Raw genomic sequence first — 20,999 nt, forward strand, 5'->3', positions numbered from 1 at the left:
GGTGTCCAGTTTTCCAGTACCATTTATATACTTTTTACTCCTTTGTTGTAGATTAACTGTTCATATAAATGGATTTATTTCTGGTCTGTCAATTATATTCCATTTATCTTAGTGTCTGTTTTTATCCAATACCTTGTTATTTGAATACTCAGAATATTTTGAAGTCTGATAGTGCAGTGTTGCTGTTTTGTGAAGTATTTTTTTTTTAATCACTATTGCTTTGGCTATTTAAGAATTTTGTGGTTCCATATAAATTTCAGTAATATTTGTTCTACTTTGTTTAAAAAAATGCCATTGAAACATTGATAGGGTTTACATTGGATCTGTATATTGCTTTAAAAAGCTAATTGTGGGCATCCCCAGTGGCGCAGTGGGTTGAGCACCGTGCTATGAAGCTGTCTGCAGCCTCTGCAGCGCGGTTTCGATTCCCGGCTGGCCAGGGAGAAACCCACATGGCACGGCAGACCTCTCCTGCCTTACCCGCTGCTTCCCTCAGCATTGTCTTCGGTCCATCTGCCTCTCCTGCTCCCTGCTCTGTCTCTGGTGAATTCTTTCACCCTCCCGTGCCTCTGACCTGTACCCCAGTTCTTGTATAAATAAATAAATCTTTAAAAAAAAAAACCTAATTCTTCCAATCCATGACCAGGGAATATCTTTCCATTTCTTTGTGTCTTCTATTTCTGTTAATGATGTCTCTTAGTTTTCACTGTAAGTTTCTTCACAGCCTTTGTTAAATTTACGCCTAGATGTTTATTTCTCTTTTATGTGATTGTAAATAGGATTGCTTGATTTCTTTTCTAGTTTGTTGTTTAACTGATTTTTGTTAATTGATTTTGTAACCTTCCATTTAAATGTACTAATTTATTGTTTCCTAGTAATTTTTTAGTGGAGTTCTTTAGGGTTTTCAATATATTGTATCCCATCATCTGTAAATAGTGATAGTTTCACTTTCTCTTTCCCAATTTGTATTCCTTATATAGTTTCCTCTTGCCTAATTGCTCTAGCTTGGATTTCCAATACCAACTGAGTAGAAGTGGTAAATGTGGACTTCTTTGCCTCAAACCTGATCTTAGAGGAAAAGCTTGCAGTTTTTCACCTTTGGTTTGGGTCTGTCATGTATTGCCTGTGGGCCTGTATATATGGCCTTCATTATGTTAAGGTGTTTTCTTCCCCATATTTTCCAGGGATTTTTATCTCTGATACACCTTGAATCTTATCAAATGCTTTCTTAGCATTTCTTGATATGATCATAGTTTTTACCTCTTCTTTTGTTGATGTGATGAACTACATTAATTGATTTTCAGATGTTGAGCCATCCTTGCTTTCCTGGAATACACACCACATGGTTCTGATGTATGGTCTTTTAATGTATTGTTGAATTTAGTTTACTAGGATTTTGTTGAGGATTTTTTATCTGTGTATATCAGGAATATTGGTCTGTAATTTTCTTTTTTATGATGCCTTTGTCTGCTTATGGTATCAGAGTAGTAATTGGTCTCACAAAATTGTGTTTGGAAGCATTCCATCATCCTCAATTATTCGGAAGAGTTTGAGAAAGATGTGCCCTGTATTACTATATTATCGTATGTCTGTTTTAAGATTTGATAATAGTTCCCTTATATATTTTGATGCACCTTCATTGGTATATATATACTGATGCATGTTATGTTTTCCTGATGTATTAATCCCCTTATTTATTATATAGCGGCTATTTCTGTTCTTGTTACCTTTTTGTGTGGATGTCTATTTTATCTGTTGTAAGTATGATTGTCCCTGCCCTTTTAGGGGGTTCCATTTGCTTGTAGGATTGATGCAACCATTTGTTTGAGCCTCAGTTTATCTTTGGCGCTCAGATTGGTCTCCTGGAGACAGCAGAAAGTTTGATTTTTGTTCTCTGATACAACAGCTACTCTGTGCCTTTTGATTGGTGAGTTCATTCCATTTACCAGTTACATGATTATTGATACATGAAGATTTGCTACTTCTATTTTGTCTTTGAGTTTTCTTATTTTATCTATTTCCTTGTTGTTTTTTGTTTGTTTTTGTTTTTGGTGGATTTTCTTCTTTATTTAGATAGGAGAGCTTCCTTTAACATTTCTTTAGGGGAGGTCTAATTTTGGCAAATTTCTTCAGCTTCTGCTTGTCTGTGAAGTCCTTTATTTCTCCCTTATTTTTGAAGGTGAGTCTTGCAGGATAGAATATTCTTGACTGACAGTTTTTATGTTTAAGTATTTTGAATATGCCTTTACATTCTCTCCTTGGCCAGAGTTTGATAGTTTTATGTCAGCCTGATTGGAGTTCTTTTATAGAATATCTGCTTTTATTCACAAATCACTTTTATTATTCTCTCTGTATCTTGAACTCTTGGTGTTTTCATGACTATGTGTCTTGATGTGGGTCTCATTACATTTAGATAATCAGGTGGCCGTTTAATTTCATGGACTTGTATATTTAGTTCCTTGTCCAGATTTGGAAAGTTTCCTGTTATTTGAGTAAGTTCTCTGTTCCTGTCTCTCTTCCCCATCTGAAAATCGCATTTTCTTTGTGTTACCTTTCCTAATGGGGTTAAATAGTTATTGAAGTGTATTTTGTTTGTTTGTTTTTCACTGTTTTCATTATTTCCCTTTCTTCACACCCCCCGACCCCCCATATTAACATGTTCTAGGTCACTGATTCAGTCCTTCACTTGGTCTGTTCTGTTTCCATTGCTTTATGCAGAATTGTTTTATCTCCTCTACTGATCTTTTTATATCCTGCAGCTCCGTTAGTTTCCTGTTTAAACTTCATTGATTTTATTTCTCATAATTTCATTTGTTTTTCTGAATTTTCTTTTATCTCTTTGATTAGTTCTCATATTACTTTGACTTATTTTTCCACATTTTCTTCAAAAAAATAAATCTTTTGTCATGACAATTTTACTTATTTTTTTTACAGATTCATTTATTTATGCATACAAGAACTGGGGTACAGGCCAGAGGTGTGGTAGGTGCAAGGATTCACCAGAGACAGAATGGGGAACAGAACAGGCAGATAGAAAGACACTGCTGAGGGGGGAGCAGTCAGGAGAGGTCTGATGCGCCATGTGGGTAGCTGCCAGGCCTGGGATTGAATTCATGCTACAGTGGCTGCGGATAGCTTCGTAGGTTGCGTCTTAACCCCTTGTGCCACCAGGGAGGCGCTATCATGACAATTTTAAATTGTTCATGTGTCTTTTTTGCTGGGGGGATGTCGTTTTTGCTGCCTTAGTTTTGCACAATTCTGTCTCAAAACTGCTGGTGCTATGATTTTATTTGTTTTTTCGCCTTTTCCAGTTTATGTCGGTCAAGATACCTGATCTTGCAACTCTCGTTTAGTGAAACATGAATTTCCTCAGTGTCGTCCTGTTATCATCCATTCTGCACTCTGATATTAGTATTTAGTACAGCCACAATGTTACGCAGCCACTTCCTCTCTCTCTTCCAAAATGTTTATCAATTCCAGAGGAAAGCCTAATAGCCTTTTTTTAAAAAGATTTATTTACTTATGCATACAAGAACTGGGGTACATGCCAGAGGTGCAGGGGGTGACAGGATTCACCAGAGATAGAATGGGGAACAAAGCAAGCAGACACTGCTGAGGGGAGCAGGGGGCGAGACAGGAGAGGTCTGCTGCGCCATGTGGGTAGCTCCCTGGCTGGCTGGGGACCAAACTTGTGCTGCCGAGGCTGCAGACAGCTTGATAGTGCTGTGCTTAACCCCACGCGCCACCAGGGAGGCCTGTCTCATAGCCATTATGCCTTTCCTTTCCACCATATTTACCTCTCCCACAGCCCTTATTTAGCAACCACTTGTCTATTTTTGGGGTCTAGGGGATTTGCTATCCTGCATATTTCACATAAATGAAATCATATGATATGTAACCTTATATGTGTGATTTAATTTCATTTAGCATAATGGTTTGTTTGTTTTAGCATAATGTTTTTAAGGTCCATCCACATTGTTGAATGGATGTATAGGGCATTCCTTTTTATGACTGAGTAGTATTCATTTGTATGCGTGTACCACACTTTGTTTATCCATTCATCTTTTGATGGGCATTTGGGTTTGTTCCACCTTTTGGTTATTGTGAATAATTTGGCTATGAATTTCCATGTACAAGTATCACTTAAGTACCTGTTTCAGTTCTTTGGGGTGAATATGTAAGAATGAATTTGGGGTCATATGTTAATTATATATTTAACTTTTTTGAGGAACACTAAAATGTGTTCTACTTTTTGAGGAGCTGAGTGCGCACCATTACATTCTCATTCACTATTCTAGTTCTTCAGTGTTTTATAACACTTTTGGAGTTTTTTGGTTTTTAATAATAACCATCCTAGTGAAGATGAGTTGTATTTCATTGTAGATATAATTTGCATTCCCTTAGTAATTAGTGATGTTGAACATCTTTTCAGGTGCTATTGACATTTGTATGCCTTCTTTGGAGAAATACCTATTTATCTCTTTTGCTAAGTTTGTAAGTGTGTGTTTGTCTTTTGTGTTGAATTGTCAGCATTTGTTAGAGTCTGGATGCTAGACCCATATCAGATAAGGATTTGCAAATATTTTAATCTGTAGGTCATCTTTTAACTATTTTGATGATGTCCACAAGTTATTTTGATGATGTTCAGTTTATCTGTTTTTTCTTTTGTTGCTCATGCTTTCATAGCTAAGAATCCAATGCTGAATCTAAGATCATGAAGATTTTTTGAATGTTTTCTTCTAAGAGTTTCATGCTTTCGGGTTTTGTCATTACGTTATTGATCTATTTTGAGTTATTTTTCAGAGAATTTTTCTTAATCCTAGGTGCTTATATTTGAGAGAAGTCACATTTGTATCCTACTTGAAAAAAACTAGCTTCACTGTGCCTTGCGTGTACACATGTATATGTGTGCATGTAAAGAAGGTAAAGGAAGGACTTGGTCATCACACATTAGCAAGTTTTCATTTAACTAATCTGGGAATATACCTCTAACTGGACCGACGTGTGCTGCTCTCCCAGGGTGCTGAGTTACTAGATTTCCTACTCTTCCCTCAGCAGTGTATTTCGTCAGTCGACCTGTTCTGTTCCCCACTCTGTCTCTGGTGATGAATCCTCTTAGCCTCCCGCGCATCTGGCTATATCCCGGGTTCTTGAATAAATAAATAAATAAATCTTCTTTAAAAAAAAGTAAAAGCTGTATGTTGTTTAAAAAAAAAAGAATAACTTGTAAATCCTTTAAAAAGTTAGAATGTTTCTAAACATTATTGTACTAAATTTGTTTACTCATTTTGTTCATTAATAAAAGCTGAGGTTTTTCTAAATATCAGTTAACGAATTTTAGAGTGGTGCTGTGTACAAATGCAGTATATCCTTTCAGTCTGCTCTGTGCACGTTGCCTTCATATGTACTAATGTTCCTTAGCATTGTAATGTTAAAGAAATTACAAGGATTCAAAATAATTTTTGTTTGCATGTGCATTGGGTGGGTTTCCTCACAGAATTTCCAGAACAAAAATTGTTTGCTGCCCTGTTGATTAAATGTGTTGTGCAGCTGGAACTCATCCAGACTATCGACAACATTGTGTTCTTCCCAGCCACAAGTAAGAAGGAAGATGCGGAAAACTTAGCTGCAGCACAGGTAAGGAGGTATGAGGACAGCTGCTGCTTCGTTGAGCAGGAAGTCAGCTGTAATAGTTTGGGCTTCCAAGGAGGGCAGCCTAGGGATTAATTTTCGGTGTCTTCATCACAGAGATGTCATTCAAACCATGGAAGTAGATGACATCACTGTAGCAGTGTGGACAGGTGAAAGAAGGATCAGGGAGCCGCCCAGGTTCCTTCATTATTTAGAACCGTGGTGATGAGACAGCTGGTAAAACCGCTGAGAATAAGGATCAAAAAAGCGTGAGAAGGCCATGGGTGCAAAAAGAGAGAGAATTGTGGGCACAAATATTGATAAACTCTGTCGAGGAGTTTTGCTGTTAAGAGTAAAGAGAAAAAGGGGGTAATAGCTGACAGAGGATGAGAAGATCGCAAACGAAGGATTTGCTGCTGAGAGTTTTCTCCAGGAGAGCGAGAAACTGAGAGGGAGACAGTTGATAGAGCAGTCTTTTTGAGTGAACGGGAATGGCACCTTATGCAAAGTCCATGGAGGTTGCCTGGGATAGAAGCACAGACAATTCCCGGAAGGAAGTAGAGGGTGTGGCTTATAAATGCCGGAAAATTGGTCTGGTTGCTGGTGGGAGTTTGGCCATGTCTTCTGATAGCTTCTGGTTTCTCACTGAGACGTGAAGGAAAGCCATCCTCCAAGAGAAGTTGCAAAGAAAGTGTTAGATACTTCAGGGGAAGAGAAGTGAAAACATGAGGTAGTCATTCAGGAAAGCCTACCACGGGAGCACGGGGGGTTGCTGGGCAGCACCTGTAGCCCTCTGGATTTAGAGAGAAGCCAGTCTGTTTTCTCCACTTCCGTTTATTGTGTGGTTGCAGACAGGAAGTAGGCAGTTTTACCAGCCAGTGATTGAGAAGTAGAGGTGACTGTTGCTACACAAGAAAATGGATACAATCATGGATTCTAAACTAAGCACACCTGAGGGATGAGGAGCACCTTGACAGTCTGGAGAGCGGCCTTCCAGTCCAGTAGGGGGCAGCGTTCTTGATGTTAGAAATTATGAGGTAGATGCACAGGATGAAGGTTGTGGAAATAATAACAAAACATGGACATTTACCTATTTTCTATTGAGATAAAAGAGATCAAGTTCTGTGGCTTGCTGTGTTTAAACTGGTCTTTGGGAGCATTAAGTTCTGATTTTACTGTGGTGGTGGTTTTCCCCAAAGAGAGATGCTGTGGATTTTGATGTTCGAGTTGATACTCAAGACCAAGGAATGTATCGCTTTTTAACCTCACAACAACTTTTTAAGTTACTGGACTGCTTATTAGAGTCACATCGATTCGCAAAAGCATTTAATTCCAACAATGAACAGAGGACTGCTCTCTGGAAAGCGGGTAAGCTGCACCCCTCGTTTTACTGTTCATGTTTACATTGTACTGTTCAGTGTTAATGAATATGCAGCAGATAATTTGCTTTTTATCAGAATTCACTGGTTGCATACTTCCACCTCTGCATTTCACTGCATAAACTTCAACAATAAACATCATGAGACAGTCTGCCAGGTCAATAGTATACCAGATAACTACCTGGATATATTAGCTTTTCCCATATTTAGTCAAACTATTTATTGGACTGATTTTTTTTTTTAAATATTATTTACCCAGCCCAAGCTTCTCTGTTGATGCTATCAATGTATTAAAAGCTGCTGATACTTTCAGTGCCTTGCTGGTGGGTGTGGTGCGGCAACATATACCCAAAAGTTGTGATCTCAACCTCTAAATCATATGAAGTGTTGTAAACCATTGTTATCGCAACAAAAACATAAACAAAAAGTTGCTCTTTTGTGATAAGAAGTGCATGTGAAGGTACCAAACACAACATTTAGCATATGTATTAGGAGGACTTATTTATCTGGGAGTGGCCACACTTCTGAATGAATGTGACTATATTAAATTATTGATTATATTCATTTTTTAACAAGCTAGGGAATTTAAATAAAAAGCAAATTTTATACTAGTTAATTATACTAACATAGTTAATATTTTACTTAGGAAATATGTTACTCAGTATGTTATTGGATGCCAAACAGTTCTGGTAGAGTGAGCAGCAGCAGAATGTGGCAGGAGAAAAGGAAGGAGGGAAGCTGATGTTTATTAACTATCTCATGTTCCATCAAACAAAATTGGGATACTTACATTTATGTACTTTACTTAATACAAAAGTCTTTCTGGCTCCTAATTAAGCCCATGTCCTGTCCAATCTCTACATTTGCAATCTACCTTCTGGAAAGACTGCTGTACTTACTTTTTTCCACTCTCTTGCATCTAAGTTGTCACTGCTCAACTCGGATTATTCTAAGGTCAGAGACTGTTAAGGCCCAGAAGACCTTGTCAGTCTTCTGTGCTTGGCATTTCCCAACATGTGTCTGAATGTGCCTTCCCTGAATGACGGCTGTCCCTTTGGAGCATCTCACAGGTGCCAAGGCCCTAGGGCACAAGCTGCTGTGACTTAGGGAAACTGCTTTGTGAGCAGCAGATGCAGTAACTAAAATGCATGCAAAACGGGCCTCTCTGCACAGGTTGTTTTGCCTTTGTGTAAAATGCTTTCCTAAATTAATCCCAGAAACTTCCCCATTCTGCAGGGTTCAAAGGCAAATCCAAACCCAACCTTCTGAAGCAGGAGACAAGCAGCCTGGCCTGTGGGCTGCGCATTCTCTTCCGGATGTACATGGACGAGAGCCGGGTCAGTGCCTGGGAGGAGGTCCAGCAAAGGCTTTTAAAGTAAGACTCTTGGCTAAGTTTCTGCCCTTACATGTAGAGCTACCTGGTGTACAAGTAGGAAACGGGCACTAGGTTTGCATTTGGGATAGAGCCAGTTTCCAGCCTCCTGATTAGGAGCTGTAGGACCAACCAGATCCCGAAAAGTTTGTGAAAACTACTACAATCTGGTAGGTAAAGGTGCACAATTGGTAACATACACCAGTCATGTTTGTTGTTGCTGTTACAGGGAAAAGGAAAAAGTTTTCTCTCTTAAAATTTGTGAACTTTAAACTATTCCATCGTTGTAGGCTTTCTTCATGCCATAGAGTGCACCATTCTTACAAACTGATCCAATGTGAAAGTGAAACCCTGCCTGCCTGCATTTAAATTGGAAAAAATTGGAATTTTGGTTGGTGTTAAATTTTTTGGCCTTCTCTTTTGACTTCGTGTCAACTTAAAATTCTGGCCTTTAAAAGGAAAACCCATGCTACTAAAACGTCATTTAGAAAGAATACTATTATCTTCACCGTATTTTTGGGTCTGCTTTGGGAGTAGACTTTCTTAGGGACCAAGTAGTAACATTTTAGATCACCTACTCTCTGTGTTCCCATTTTATTGGTGAGACTGTTAAGGCCCAGACTAGTCTACACCCCAGTCAGTGAAAGGAAGCCCCTGGCTTTCTGCCCAAGTCTCTTGATTCCAAGCTTGTGCACGTGCTCCTGCCCACTGGCTATGAATTCAGTAAAACTAAGAAAATTAGGAAAAGTAAGAGTTTCCAGATAAGTTGCAGTGAGTTATTGTAATACCTTCGGTTTTCTTACTAATACGAAAATAAATAAATGTTTATATTGATACCCCAGTTAATGTGGGCTTATAGAATTTAGCAGGTTCTTAATAGTTAATGTTCATCCCTCCTTGTCTTCACTGTTCTTTCTCAGTGACTGTGGTTGTGGCACCAGCAGGTGTGCAAGCACATGTAAAAGTGAACCTTTTCTGTTACAGTGTCTGCAGTGAAGCACTAAGCTACTTCCTTACTCTAACATCAGAAAGCCATCGGGAAGCCTGGACTAACTTACTGCTTTTGTTTCTAACTAAAGTTCTAAAGATAAGTGATAATAGGGTAAGTATGGGACATCATGTCCTGCCCGGCATTTCTAGCTGGGCAGCATGGTGTCCAAGTGGGAGGGAGGCTAAAAATGTGTAACTGAGAGGCAGAAGGAGAAGACATTCCTGTTGATGGCAAAAGATACTTAGCTACTTGATATTCTTTATGTAAACATTTTTCAAAATCCAGGAAGATAAGACAAAGCCGGGGCCATGCTGTCACTCTGCAGAACCATGTGTTCCAACTTCATCTCATTGGTCCTGCCTTCTCCTTCCTGACCCTGCTCTGTTCACTTCTCGGTGATTCTGTAGGGCATCTAGTAGATGAAACACCTTCAAACTCCCCACCCTGACCCCTGGAATCTTCCCCCAACCCCATTTTGGAAATTGCTATCCAGCATACTCTTTCCCATCGCCACATCCTGCCCCCTCACCCCCCTTTTCCCTACAAGACATGATGCTCCAGGTTTCAGCCATTCCTTTGGAATGCTTATTTGTACCTTATGACCCAGAACTCTACTTGAATGGGCCGAAAATTCATTTAAGAATTTTATAGCACAAAAAATATGTATATTTAAGGTCTTCAAAAATAGTGGATTTCACTCTAAAAATAGATAGCAAATTATTGCTCACGTAAGTAGAAATGGGTTGCTGTGACCTCTGGAGGGGCTTAAAAATGCCTCGTCACGTGGCCTGACATTTGACACTTTGAGCCCTCATGGCACACGGCACCCTGTAGAGGTCCTTTGATGCCCCTCAGTTCTGCACAGACTTTCATTCCAGACAGACAAGTCACATGTCTGGTTCCACATGCATGTCCTGCTGACTTCTTGGCCAGGTAAGACATGGAGAAATGACCTAAGACACTAAGAGCAATGTTGCCAGGAGACTCCAAGCTCCAGTCTGTCTTACTCTACGACTTGTTTTCTTGCCACCGAGGTCATACTGATTCCTGATAGCTTGTGGGGTGTGGAAAGCAGGAAAGGAAAAAGAGGCATTGGCTAGTTTCAGACATTAAAGAACTTGGCAAAGATATAAAGTAATATCAGTTGAACCTTAAGTGTGGAATGCATAATTTTGGCCTGGCAACTCTATTTTGAGATATTTAACAAAAGATACAGTTTCAGTAACCCATAGCCTATGAAAACTCAGCTGTGGTTCCTGCTTCAGTTCTTTTATTACCCAAAAAAAGCAAAGATAAGCTCTGAGAGTCTGCCAAGATAATGTTAAGGCAAATGTTTTTCAACATAAGGACAACAAAGTGAATACTGTTTAGATCCAGTTTCTTGAATACTTCTTAATCCGTCAGTTCCTTGATGAATATATTCACTTTTCACAGACGCATTCCCTGTCTTCACTGTATATATTCCAAGTGGTTTGACTTTCAGGCAATTTTCAGGTTCTGCAGCTCGGAATGCAAATACAACTAACGGAAAAACTCATTCCTTCCCTCCTCCCAGTTCAAAGCTCATGCATCATTCTACTATCCTCTCTTATGTGAAATTATGCAATTTGACTTGATTCCTGAACTTCGTGCTGTTCTTAGAAGATTTTTTCTGCGAATCGGAGTAGTCTTTCAGATATCACAACCACCTCAACAGGATGTTGGAATAAACAAGCAATGATGGGAACTTCATATTTTTCTGTTGGCGTTTACATCCCTCTGCTCTTTAAAAGGACCCTGGAGCTGAGGTTTCCTACCTGAAAAATGGTTTCTCTGAATTGCAGTGTCTAAGGGTTATTGGTAACCGATGCTTAAAACTCTATCTCAAACTTGTAATGCTCCAGTCCCTTTTAATAGCCTGATGGATTCTGTTTGTCATGTCGGGCTCATGTTGAGCGGAAAGCCTGTTTCCACAGTGTCAGTTTATGCTCATGTGTCCTTCCCTGAGCTTGGCCGCAGGGAAAGCCCCACGTAATTTTGGCAGGTGTGGAAGTGAAACTTACCCAAAGAACTGTAGATGTAAAGATTTGAACTTCTGCAAGAAGTACAACTCAGGAGAGCTGTATTTTGAAGGATAAAATGTTTATAGTTGGGGGTTGGGGAGAGAAGAAATTATTGTTCATGGTAAAAGATATTTAGCAACTATGGTATTCTTATTCTGAAGATTTTTGCACACTCAGACTATCTGAGATACTGGTAATCATCCTTCTGTGAAAAATGTACAGAGATGCAGGTCTGTAACATAAAAATCTTAAAACATATAGTTCTTCCTGCACTGTTTTATTTCTTTATTTTCTTATTCATTTGCTAAATACCTATAATATTTTGTCAAATGCACTAAACATTTGGGTTGAATTTCTGTCTTTTTTATTTTGTGGGAATTTAGTTTTGTCCAGGGGGGGCTAGGGGGTGGGGTGGTAAGTTTGAGAGTATAACATGCCCAAAAGCTGTTGTGGCTGACACTTGTGATCAAAAACAAAAAAGGTAGAAAATATTCCTACTGACTTAACTACCTGTAATATACTTCTCTTAGGGCTTTTAAAGATGAGCCATTAAAATAGAATGATCCTTCATGGACCGAAACTTGAATCACTGCAAAATGAATCTAGGTTGCTGTCACTTTGTTTTCTTTTGGGTGGCGGGGCTTGATGTAGATTTTACTCTTATGTACAGAATTTAATGTTGAATATATTAAAATAACAAATCTGGCATGGTTTGGGGAGGTTAGATTTACTGGAAATGTATTCATACTGTGAATTGTGCTCTGATGGTTACAAAAAGACAAGGATTGTCAAGCATTCCATATTAACAGTGGATGTAGAAAATTTTTTCAGATGGATAAAATGTATATGGTACAGATGTAAAGTTTTCTATGTAAAAAATTCTGTACAACTTTCTGTACAATATTGATTCTCATCTGGCATATTCTAATCAGGTTATAGTTCAATAAAGTTTTTGAATTATTTCATCAAAGCAATCAAAACCTGTGTAACCCACAGCCCCGTGTTTCAGTCTTTCCTTTTTATTTTTCATTTAAAGCCAAATAACTGTGCGAAGAATATTCTCGGTGGGAACTATAAAATTCTTTAGTTTTTTCATTCCAGCTTCTGGCATTATATCCTCCCTGACACCCTCTGTTCTGAACCATAGGACAGTCATAACTTAGTATTTTGTGTATTTATTAACCCAGAATAAGGCTACATTATTTGCTGAGGGACATTTTAAGTTCCTTTCAGGGCAGTTTGCGGTACATCAATGTATTTCCTAGGAGTTTGTTCAAGTTGCAATCTACAGTGTCATTCAAAAGGAAAACGGAACACATCAAGGTAATTCGAAGACTGTATTAAAAACTGAAAGTGGGGTACTGTTTGCTCTCACAACCTCTTTTTGGATGAGTGCCCAGTTAATGGACAGTGGATTTATGGTAAATGATGGTTAGATTACAATATTTAGTATACATTTTATATGCAGCCAAGATGTTAGATCTTGTCATGTCAGTGGAAAAGGGGAAGGGGGTGTCCTGAACTGTCATGGTACTAAAGACTAAACATTTCCCAGAATTTGAGTCTTTGCTTTTTTTAAAAAAAGGACTGTTTACTGAGTGATTAGAAAGACCGCGCACTTATCTGAGAGTCCATGATGGCGGAGCAAGGATTCCAGTCTCCATCCTTGATCCCCTGTGTGTTCCTGCCTCTCTTGAATTTCTAGAACACCTGGTCTTGAAACCTCAGTTCCAGATAAAATAAGAAATCAACATTGGTTAGAAAAATAATTTATTTCAATCAAGAAGTAGGTAAATTATATAAATAGAGAACTTAAGATGATGCCTTATTAGCACAAAAATAGAGGCAGAAAGATGTAACATTTAGTGCATGATTCAGGGAATAAAATCAGTTATGACTGACTCCCATCATTTATACTGAATCAGTAGCTATAAATGATATAGAAATGATGTAACTAGCACATTTGATTGTTAACATAGCAACTGAAAGTGATAGCTACAACATACTACTAAATGATTTATTTTAAAGAGAAATAAAACTGCTAATAACATACAAGGGTATCCTGATTTTACAGTACTATTAAGACACTTGTGTTTTATTCACCTTATCTTACTGACAAGCAGAATTTAAAGTAATGCACATATGGTAGTTGATTCCAAGGAAGTTTATTATCTTTATGGCTAAACTATGCAAAAATAATTCTGTGCAATTCTACATTATATAACTTAATCATAGCCTTTTATTTATGTACATCATATACATTATCATGGAAAAAATACACTTTATATACAAATGTAAATAATTGTCCAGGTAGGGGCCGAAAGTAACACACATTAAAGGCTTCTGATTTGATAGTCACCTTAAAAGGCACTGCTATGTCCAATACAGATTTATTTTAACCATGTGCAGTAGACAGCCCCTGCCAACTGAAAGTGCCTGGTTTTCCAGGAACATGCGGCTGCTCCTGGTTCAGCTGTTCTGCCATGAATTGCTTCAGCGTTTCTGAGGTGCCAGGGCGGAGCCAGGGCTCCGTTGCTACAGAGTTTGATCCATCATCACCCATTTGCTTCATGATGTCATCTGGGTCAATCAGTGAACTCTCATCATCTAAAGGAACCAAGAGAGACTTCACTCAGGTGGCAGGCAGGTGACAAGAACACAGTCTCCTCTAGTCCAACTCATTCCGCCCTGCAGCCTCTGTTCTAAAGCATACCATTTTATTCAGATGCCTCATTTTAGAGGAAGGAAAGTGAATTCAGAAAGGGGTCAATTTAACAAAAAATGATCAAATGAATAAGGTGACTCCATAATACTGGTACCCACGGACATCCCTAGGATAGCAAAGGCAACTGTGCCAAACATGATGTTGACTGTAGAAGTGTAGGTGATCTTACTCTGTGTCATTTTCAGGAGAAACAGAATAGACACCTTTTTGAGGGGAGCAAAGAGGGATATTTTAGCATTTGGGGAAAGCACCAGACAGGTGAAATTACTTCCAGTCTTACACCTAATCTAAGGTTGTGTCTACTTCATTAAGAAGTAGATCTTAATTATGATTTATCCTTTAACTGAATTATCATACTCAACTTTCTATCTGTATTTTATTATTACATACAATAGGAAAAATCTGTCTTCCTACCCTGTGATGTCAATTTCTTTTTTTTTTTTTTTTAATTACATCTCCTGGTCTGTGAAGGATTAGCCCAGCAAAAGGATATATGCAATCAATTTAGTGAGAATCCACATCGTACCAAAAAGATCCTGTTTGAAAGGACAATGTTTAAAAAAGTTTAGAAGTTGATCCTTAAAATGTTCTGCTTTTAAACACATCCTGTTAAATATTCAACTTACTGGTTCTAGAAGAAATTGAGGAATAGATAATTCTCAGTAAATGCCTTTTAGCTAAAATGAAAGCATTGCTTTCCTGTTGTTGCATGTTTTTCCAGGTTGTATATAGTACTGTACCTTCAAATTACCATGTTTGCTAGTGCTTGGTATGGAATTTACCACCAGAATGCACTTTAACAGCTAGAGAACATCAGTACAGTTTCAATTTAACACAGTATAAAACATCTTAAGAAAATTTCCCTTGAAAGTTATTGTAATGTAGCTTAACGTACTGAAGAGACTTGTCCAAATAGATCATCCTACCATTTGCTAAACTAATAATACAACAAGAGTAATAGGACTTACTCCTATAAAATTGTCCCATTACATCAAAGACTAATAGCATCAGCATAAAAAGGTGGTAGGGAACTGGCAGAGGAGCTCATTAGCTGTGCGCAGAAATATCCTGCCCACACGTACTGGGTGGACAAACTTTATTTAACAAGCTGCTCACCACAGCCCCGAGAGACAGTTAAGCCCAAATCAAAGGACTAAAGTTATTTTTTAAAAATGTTAACTTGATATTTTGCTTTGTCCATGGTACAGACAACTAATAAAAATATTTTCTTTGTAATACTACAAATTTATCAAAGATGGGTTAACTTCTGATAATCTGTCACCTAAGTAAGGAAAATAAATGATACTAATCAGCATTTTTCTGCTGAGAGCAAAGTCTTAATATTTAATAAGCAAAAAACCTGATCTGTTTAGGATCCCCTCTCTAAATACAAAGATGCAGAATTAATCCTGGGTTTTGCTGGATAGCTACTGTGTTCTAAACCGTACAACTCAAAGAACTTCAAAAATCCTCCCATCTTTTACCTAACCTCCATCTACACACATTTAAAAAAGAATTAGCTACAGGCTATTAAACCTGGCCGTTTACCTGTGTTAATAGGTTTATTCTGAAGGTCATTCAATCTTCGTATTCGTTCCTCATTTCTCATTCTAAGTTGATCAATATTTATACTGGATACAGATTTTAAAGAGAGAGCATCTGGCAGTACATTGGGATGACTGTTATCCTGTCGTTAGAAATCATAGAACTTCAGGAATCATTAACATAAAATATTCAGAAAAAATCAGTGAATCAAACACATGTTCTTTCCCTTGGCATATATGTATAGCGAACAAAACTAAGTGAAAATCTGAAGCATTTAGAATTGCTGGTGTTTATCCACGCTGGCACAGATAAAGGTATGGCATTTATGATAACATAAATGCTGCCAGAATGGATAAAGGTGGGGAATTAGACACAAAAGGAAAAAACAGCTGGAGCTAAGAATCAGTCCAACTACAGTAGTCAAGACAAGGTCATATTGGCATTAGGACAAAGGGTCATAGAATAGAAACAGGGTTGAGAAAGACATTCATTTATGGCAGCGGAATCAAAAAAATTCACTAAGGTTAAAGAACATTCTTTTCAACATAGGATGTTGGAACAACTGATGTCCCTATACAAAAGAATCAATCTTGGATCTCTACACTTCATGCCATATGCAAAAATTAACTCAAAAGTTGATCACTGACCTAAATTTAAGAGCATAAATCATGTAGTCTTAGAAGAAAATGCAGAATTAACTTTCATGATCTTGGATTAGATAACAGTTTCTTAGAAATGACACTAAAGTACAAGCAGTAAAAAGCTAAGACCTCGTCAAAATCAGAAGCTTCTGTGCATCAGTGGACACCATCAATAAAATAAAAAGACAGCCGACAGAATGAGAAAAAATATTTGTAAATCATACATCTGATACAGGACTTGTATAGAGAATATACAAAGAACTTACAATCAACAACAGATTTGAAAATGAGCAAAGGATCTGAATCTACAGATCTCCAAGAAAGATATAGAAAGGGCTAAGAATCACATGAAAATACACTCAACATCATTTAGGAAAATACAAATTAAAACCACAATGAGATACCATTTCACATTCACTAGTAATGAAGATACTAACAGGCATTAATCAGAGGTAGAGAAGCCAGAGCCTTCATCAGCACTGCTGGTGGAAGTGTAAAATACTACAGCCACTTTTGAAAACAGTCTGGCAGTTCCTCAAATGCTAAAACACAGTCACAATAACCCAACAATTCTACTCCTAGGTAAGGGAGATGAAAACATAAAAAATTGTATAGGAATATTTAAAGTTATAAGAAGCAAAAAGTAGAAACCACCTAAATATCCATCAAATGTTGGATGAATTCAGCAGTAAAACTCAAGTACCGACACGCTGTAACTCAGATGTGCTTTAAAAAAAAAAAAAAAAAGGCCACATCGTATTACATATCATTTATGTGTGTCCTAAAAGGCAAATCTAGTGATAGAAAATGAATGATTCCTGACTGTCTAGGACAAGTAAGCAAGTTTCTGTCACTGGGTAAAATTGTGGATATACAAACCTAACAATGTAACAGCATTTGAAATTTGTTAAGCGCTCCCTGCAAACTTGATTCAGTGCTAAATGCTTCACATATATTATGCAATTGTACAAATATAAGGAAACAAACAGTTTAGAAATTCCCAAAGCTGCTTACCCAACAAAGCAGTGATACTGTTGGGAGTTGTACTAAGAGTTCTAAAGCCTGTGCTTTTTACTGGCTACAGTGTAAAAACAATTATGCATGTTCTGCAAGAACACGGGTTTGATATTCAGCCTTCATAAGTGATGTTGGTCAAGTCATCTGACCCATACAGAGATTATTTTAACAGGCTTTCCAGTAAGTGCTTATCAGTTCCTTCTTGTCCCTTCTTCAAAATCCATATTCTACAGGAAAAATTGGGGAGCTGGGGTGAGGAATTAACATTTTTTAGGGCACAAAAGGATAAAGCAGTCTTGTGCCAGGCACTAGGCTTATATGTACAGTCATCGAGGAGCCAAAGCAATGGAATAACATGCCCAAGGTCATCCAGCTAACTGGTGATAATCTAGGGTAGGGCCCATGGCCACCTCATTCCAGAGCAAGTCTCTTTATTGGACTGCACCAGTCTAGCACTGATCAGAACCAAGACCTCTGGTCATAAGCTGAGAAGGGAAAAAGGTCATTTCATACATACGAAGTCCAGTCCTTTCAGTTTGTTCCTCCTGCGCTCCCTTGCAGAGGGCAGCTGTGGACGAGGGAGAGCATCATCTTCAATGGTGGGATATGTCTCACCATAAGCACCTAGGATGAAACAAGGATAAAGTCTTAAACAGCCACCATTTCAAAAATTTTGACTTGACCTAAACCAAGATTTTTTGGCTTTATTGCATTAGCTAGGATTTCCATAATGATGTAGAGGCAACATCTTGGCCTTGTTCCTGATCTCATTATTAAATACAATCTCAGCTATAGATTTTTGATGTGCTCTATTAAGTTGAGGCACTTTCCCTCTATTCTAGTTTGCTAACAGTTATGATAAATGGGGGCTACAATTTGTTCAATGTGTTGCATCTGTTAACAAGATTTTTCTTCAGTCTGTTGATGTGGTTAATTACATTAATTGAATATATTCCTGGCATACATCCCATTTAGTGTGTAGTTCTTTTTTCTTTAAAGATTTATTTTTATTTATTTATGCATACAAGAACTGCAATGTAGGCCAGAGGTGTGAGGAGTGAGAGGAGTCACCAGAGAGAGTGGGGAGCAGAATAGGTGGATCTACTGGACCATTAGTGTGTAATTCTTTCTATACATTATTGGATTTGATATGCTAGTACTGAAAATGTTTTGCATACATTTTCATGAGAGCTATAATCTGTAGTTTTCTTGTGATATTTTTTATCTGGTTTTGGTATTAAGGTAATGCTGGTCATATAGAATAAGTTAAGAGTAGTCCTTCTGTTTTTTATCTTCTGGAAGACAAACTTAAGAGAATTCTTTCCTAAACATCTGGTAGGATTCACCAGTGAATCCATCTGTGCCTACTACTTTCTGTTGTGGAAGGTTAATTACTGATTCAGTCTTTTTTTTTTTTTTTAATTGTTTTAGCTAGTTCGATTTGTTCCTGGTTTAATATAATTGACAAGTAATTCACCTTGGGCAGCTCTTATTCCTTGGAGGCCGGCTGGACCACCCTGTTGCTATAGCCAAATTCCCTGTCATACCAGGAAAAGAGCTTGAGAAAGTGGCTGGTGAGGGCATACCAGCCCCAATACTGAAGGTGGCGGAGTGGTTATCACTGTTAAAATTCACAACGCAAAACCTAGTCTACAGTGTAGCCCAAGATGTCCTTGAGGGGACTCAGCTAGGCCTGCTTCACCAATCTTCTTATTATCATTGTATTTGGCAGTTTTCTCTGGGTAGGGCAGATTCACAACTGACACATTAGAGATGGAGAGACAGAAGTCCATGCCAGTGAGCTTTCCATTCACCTCAGGGATGACTTTGCTTTTGGTGGCACCAGAAGCAGTGATGATGTTCCAGGTGGTCCCTCAGCCATCATGCCAGCTTCCCAGAGGGGCCATACAGTGTCTTCCGGGTGACAGTGGTAGCATGGACCATAGTCATGAGTCCCTCTATGAAACAAAGTTGTCATGGATAATCTCCAGGAGGGGAGGGGGAGGCAAGCAGTGCAGGAGGCACTGCTGACAATCTTGAGAGAGCTGTCATACTTTTCATGGTTCACACCCATCACAAACATGGGGGCATCAGTAAAACAGGCAGAAATGATGACCCTTTTGGTACTCCCTTCAAGTGAGCCCCAGCTTTCTTTGAGGTAGTGAAGATACCAGTAGACTCTACACCATATTCAACACCAGCATCATCGCATTTGATGTTGGCAAGATCTCGCTCCTAGAAGATAGAGATGGGCTTTCCATTGATGACAAGCTTCCCATTCTCAGTTTTGACTGTGCCATTGAATTTGCCCTGGGTAGAATCACACTGGAACATGTAGACCATACAGTTGAGCTCAATGAAGGGAACACTGAGGGCAAATATCCACTTTGCCATAGTTAAAAGCAGCCCCAGTGAAGAGGTAGCCAGTCCAGTCAAATACATTCACTCCGCCCTTCATGGTGTCTCAGGGATAAGGTTGGCCCTGCCTAGGAAGAGGCAGCTGTCTGTTGAACCAGGAGGATTAGAGCCTCTTGTTACCCTTTTTAAGTGGAAATCAATTTTATCTCATAAAAGTATAGCTTTTCATGTAGGAATGTCTTTCAGCCTTTAATTCTAAATGGTGGTTAAGGTGAGTATCCTGTAAAGAGCAGAAGGTTGAACCTTGTTTTAAAATACAGTCAGCCACTCCATCTCTATGCCTTTCAATTGGTGAATTCAAGCCATTTACATTTACATTTAATTATTGCTTCTTGGCCTTTAGCCAAGATCAAGTGTACATTTAAGGTGATTGTTGAGAATGAGTGTTTATTGCCATTTTGTCATTTATTTTTTCAGTCTTTGCCTTTTTATTTTTTGACATCTTCCTTTTACATTTTGTTTAGGTTCCACTTCCATTATCTTATTTGCTACTTCGTATTGATTTTTGTTTGAAGACTACTGAATTTGTATATGAACTGAATTTGTGGCTCAGAACAGTGTAATCTCAAACTCCTTCTGATGGGTCACATTTTTATTCTCCACATTGTTTAATTTATGTGTCTGTTACCTAGATGTATTGTTGCTTTAAATAACCCCTCCAGTACTTTCAAGTCTGGTTTAGTACCGACGTATTTTAATTTTTGTTTTTCAGCGAAGCTCTTTACCCTTCCTTCTGTCTTAAATACTAGTCTGGCTGGATAAAGTATTCTAAGTAGGCAATTTCTGATCACTCTAAGTATCTCCTCCCTCTCCCTTCTTGCCTGTAATGTTTTCACTGAGATGTTTGAGGTCAGACTGATAAATCTTCCCTTATCGGTGTTGCTCTTCTTTCTCAAACAGCTTGGTTTTCTTTTCTTCTTCTTAGCTTTCAACAGTTTGATTATAATGTGTATTTTAGTATATTAATCTGGTATTATTTGATTTGGAACTTCTTGGGCCTCTTGGATCAGGACATCAGGTTTGTTCCCCAGATTGAAGTGGTTCTCATCAATTATTTCCATAAGTAGATTTTCAATCCTTTCTCTTGTCTACTTCTGGGAGTCATTTCTGACTTTAGTGATGCAGATTTTGAAAACTCTGCAAAGTATACTTGATGATTATTCATTAGGTTAGTAAAACAGAATGCTCCTTTTTTAAAAAATTACCTTGCACAACAAAGAATAAGATATCAATATGTG

General features: G+C 38.2%; 2 protein-coding genes and 1 pseudogene across 12 annotated transcripts in view; 1 reads left to right on the forward strand and 2 right to left on the reverse strand.

The window, feature by feature from the left end:
* ARFGEF1 (ADP ribosylation factor guanine nucleotide exchange factor 1) overlaps positions 1-12,461 on the forward strand; it is a 127,108-nt gene extending 114,647 nt beyond the window's left edge. For 2 of the 3 annotated variants that reach the window (XM_054692203.1, XM_054692204.1), the window contains 5 exons: positions 5,498-5,637; positions 6,831-6,999; positions 8,247-8,385; positions 9,367-9,484; positions 10,929-12,461. In XM_054692203.1, coding sequence (XP_054548178.1) covers positions 5,498-5,637; positions 6,831-6,999; positions 8,247-8,385; positions 9,367-9,484; positions 10,929-11,093 — 731 coding nt within the window. In that variant the 3' untranslated portion in view covers positions 11,094-12,461. The remainder of the gene's footprint in view (positions 1-5,497; positions 5,638-6,830; positions 7,000-8,246; positions 8,386-9,366; positions 9,485-10,928) is intronic. The other variant, XM_037505671.2, reaches the window with a different exon arrangement.
* Positions 12,462-13,791: 1,330 nt separating this feature from the next.
* The window catches only part of CSPP1 (centrosome and spindle pole associated protein 1), a 103,014-nt gene continuing 95,806 nt past the window's right edge, over positions 13,792-20,999 (reverse strand). For 7 of the 9 annotated variants that reach the window (XM_037505711.2, XM_054692211.1, XM_054692207.1 and 4 more), the window contains 3 exons: positions 17,861-17,967; positions 15,689-15,827; positions 13,792-14,022 (listed from right to left, as the gene is read on the reverse strand). In XM_037505711.2, the coding sequence (XP_037361608.1) occupies positions 13,811-14,022; positions 15,689-15,827; positions 17,861-17,967 (458 nt within the window). In that variant the 3' untranslated portion in view covers positions 13,792-13,810. Of the gene's footprint in view, positions 14,023-14,554; positions 14,677-15,688; positions 15,849-17,860; positions 17,968-20,999 lie in introns of those variants that run through there. The other 2 variants (XR_008550641.1, XM_054692210.1) reach the window with 2 other exon arrangements.
* Positions 17,974-20,913, reverse strand: LOC129145299 (glyceraldehyde-3-phosphate dehydrogenase-like; annotated as a pseudogene).

Source organism: Talpa occidentalis, unplaced genomic scaffold (genome assembly GCF_014898055.3).
Source record: "Talpa occidentalis isolate TD23 unplaced genomic scaffold, MPIMG_talOcc4v2.1, whole genome shotgun sequence".
Classification (NCBI taxonomy): Eukaryota; Metazoa; Chordata; class Mammalia; order Eulipotyphla; family Talpidae; genus Talpa; species Talpa occidentalis.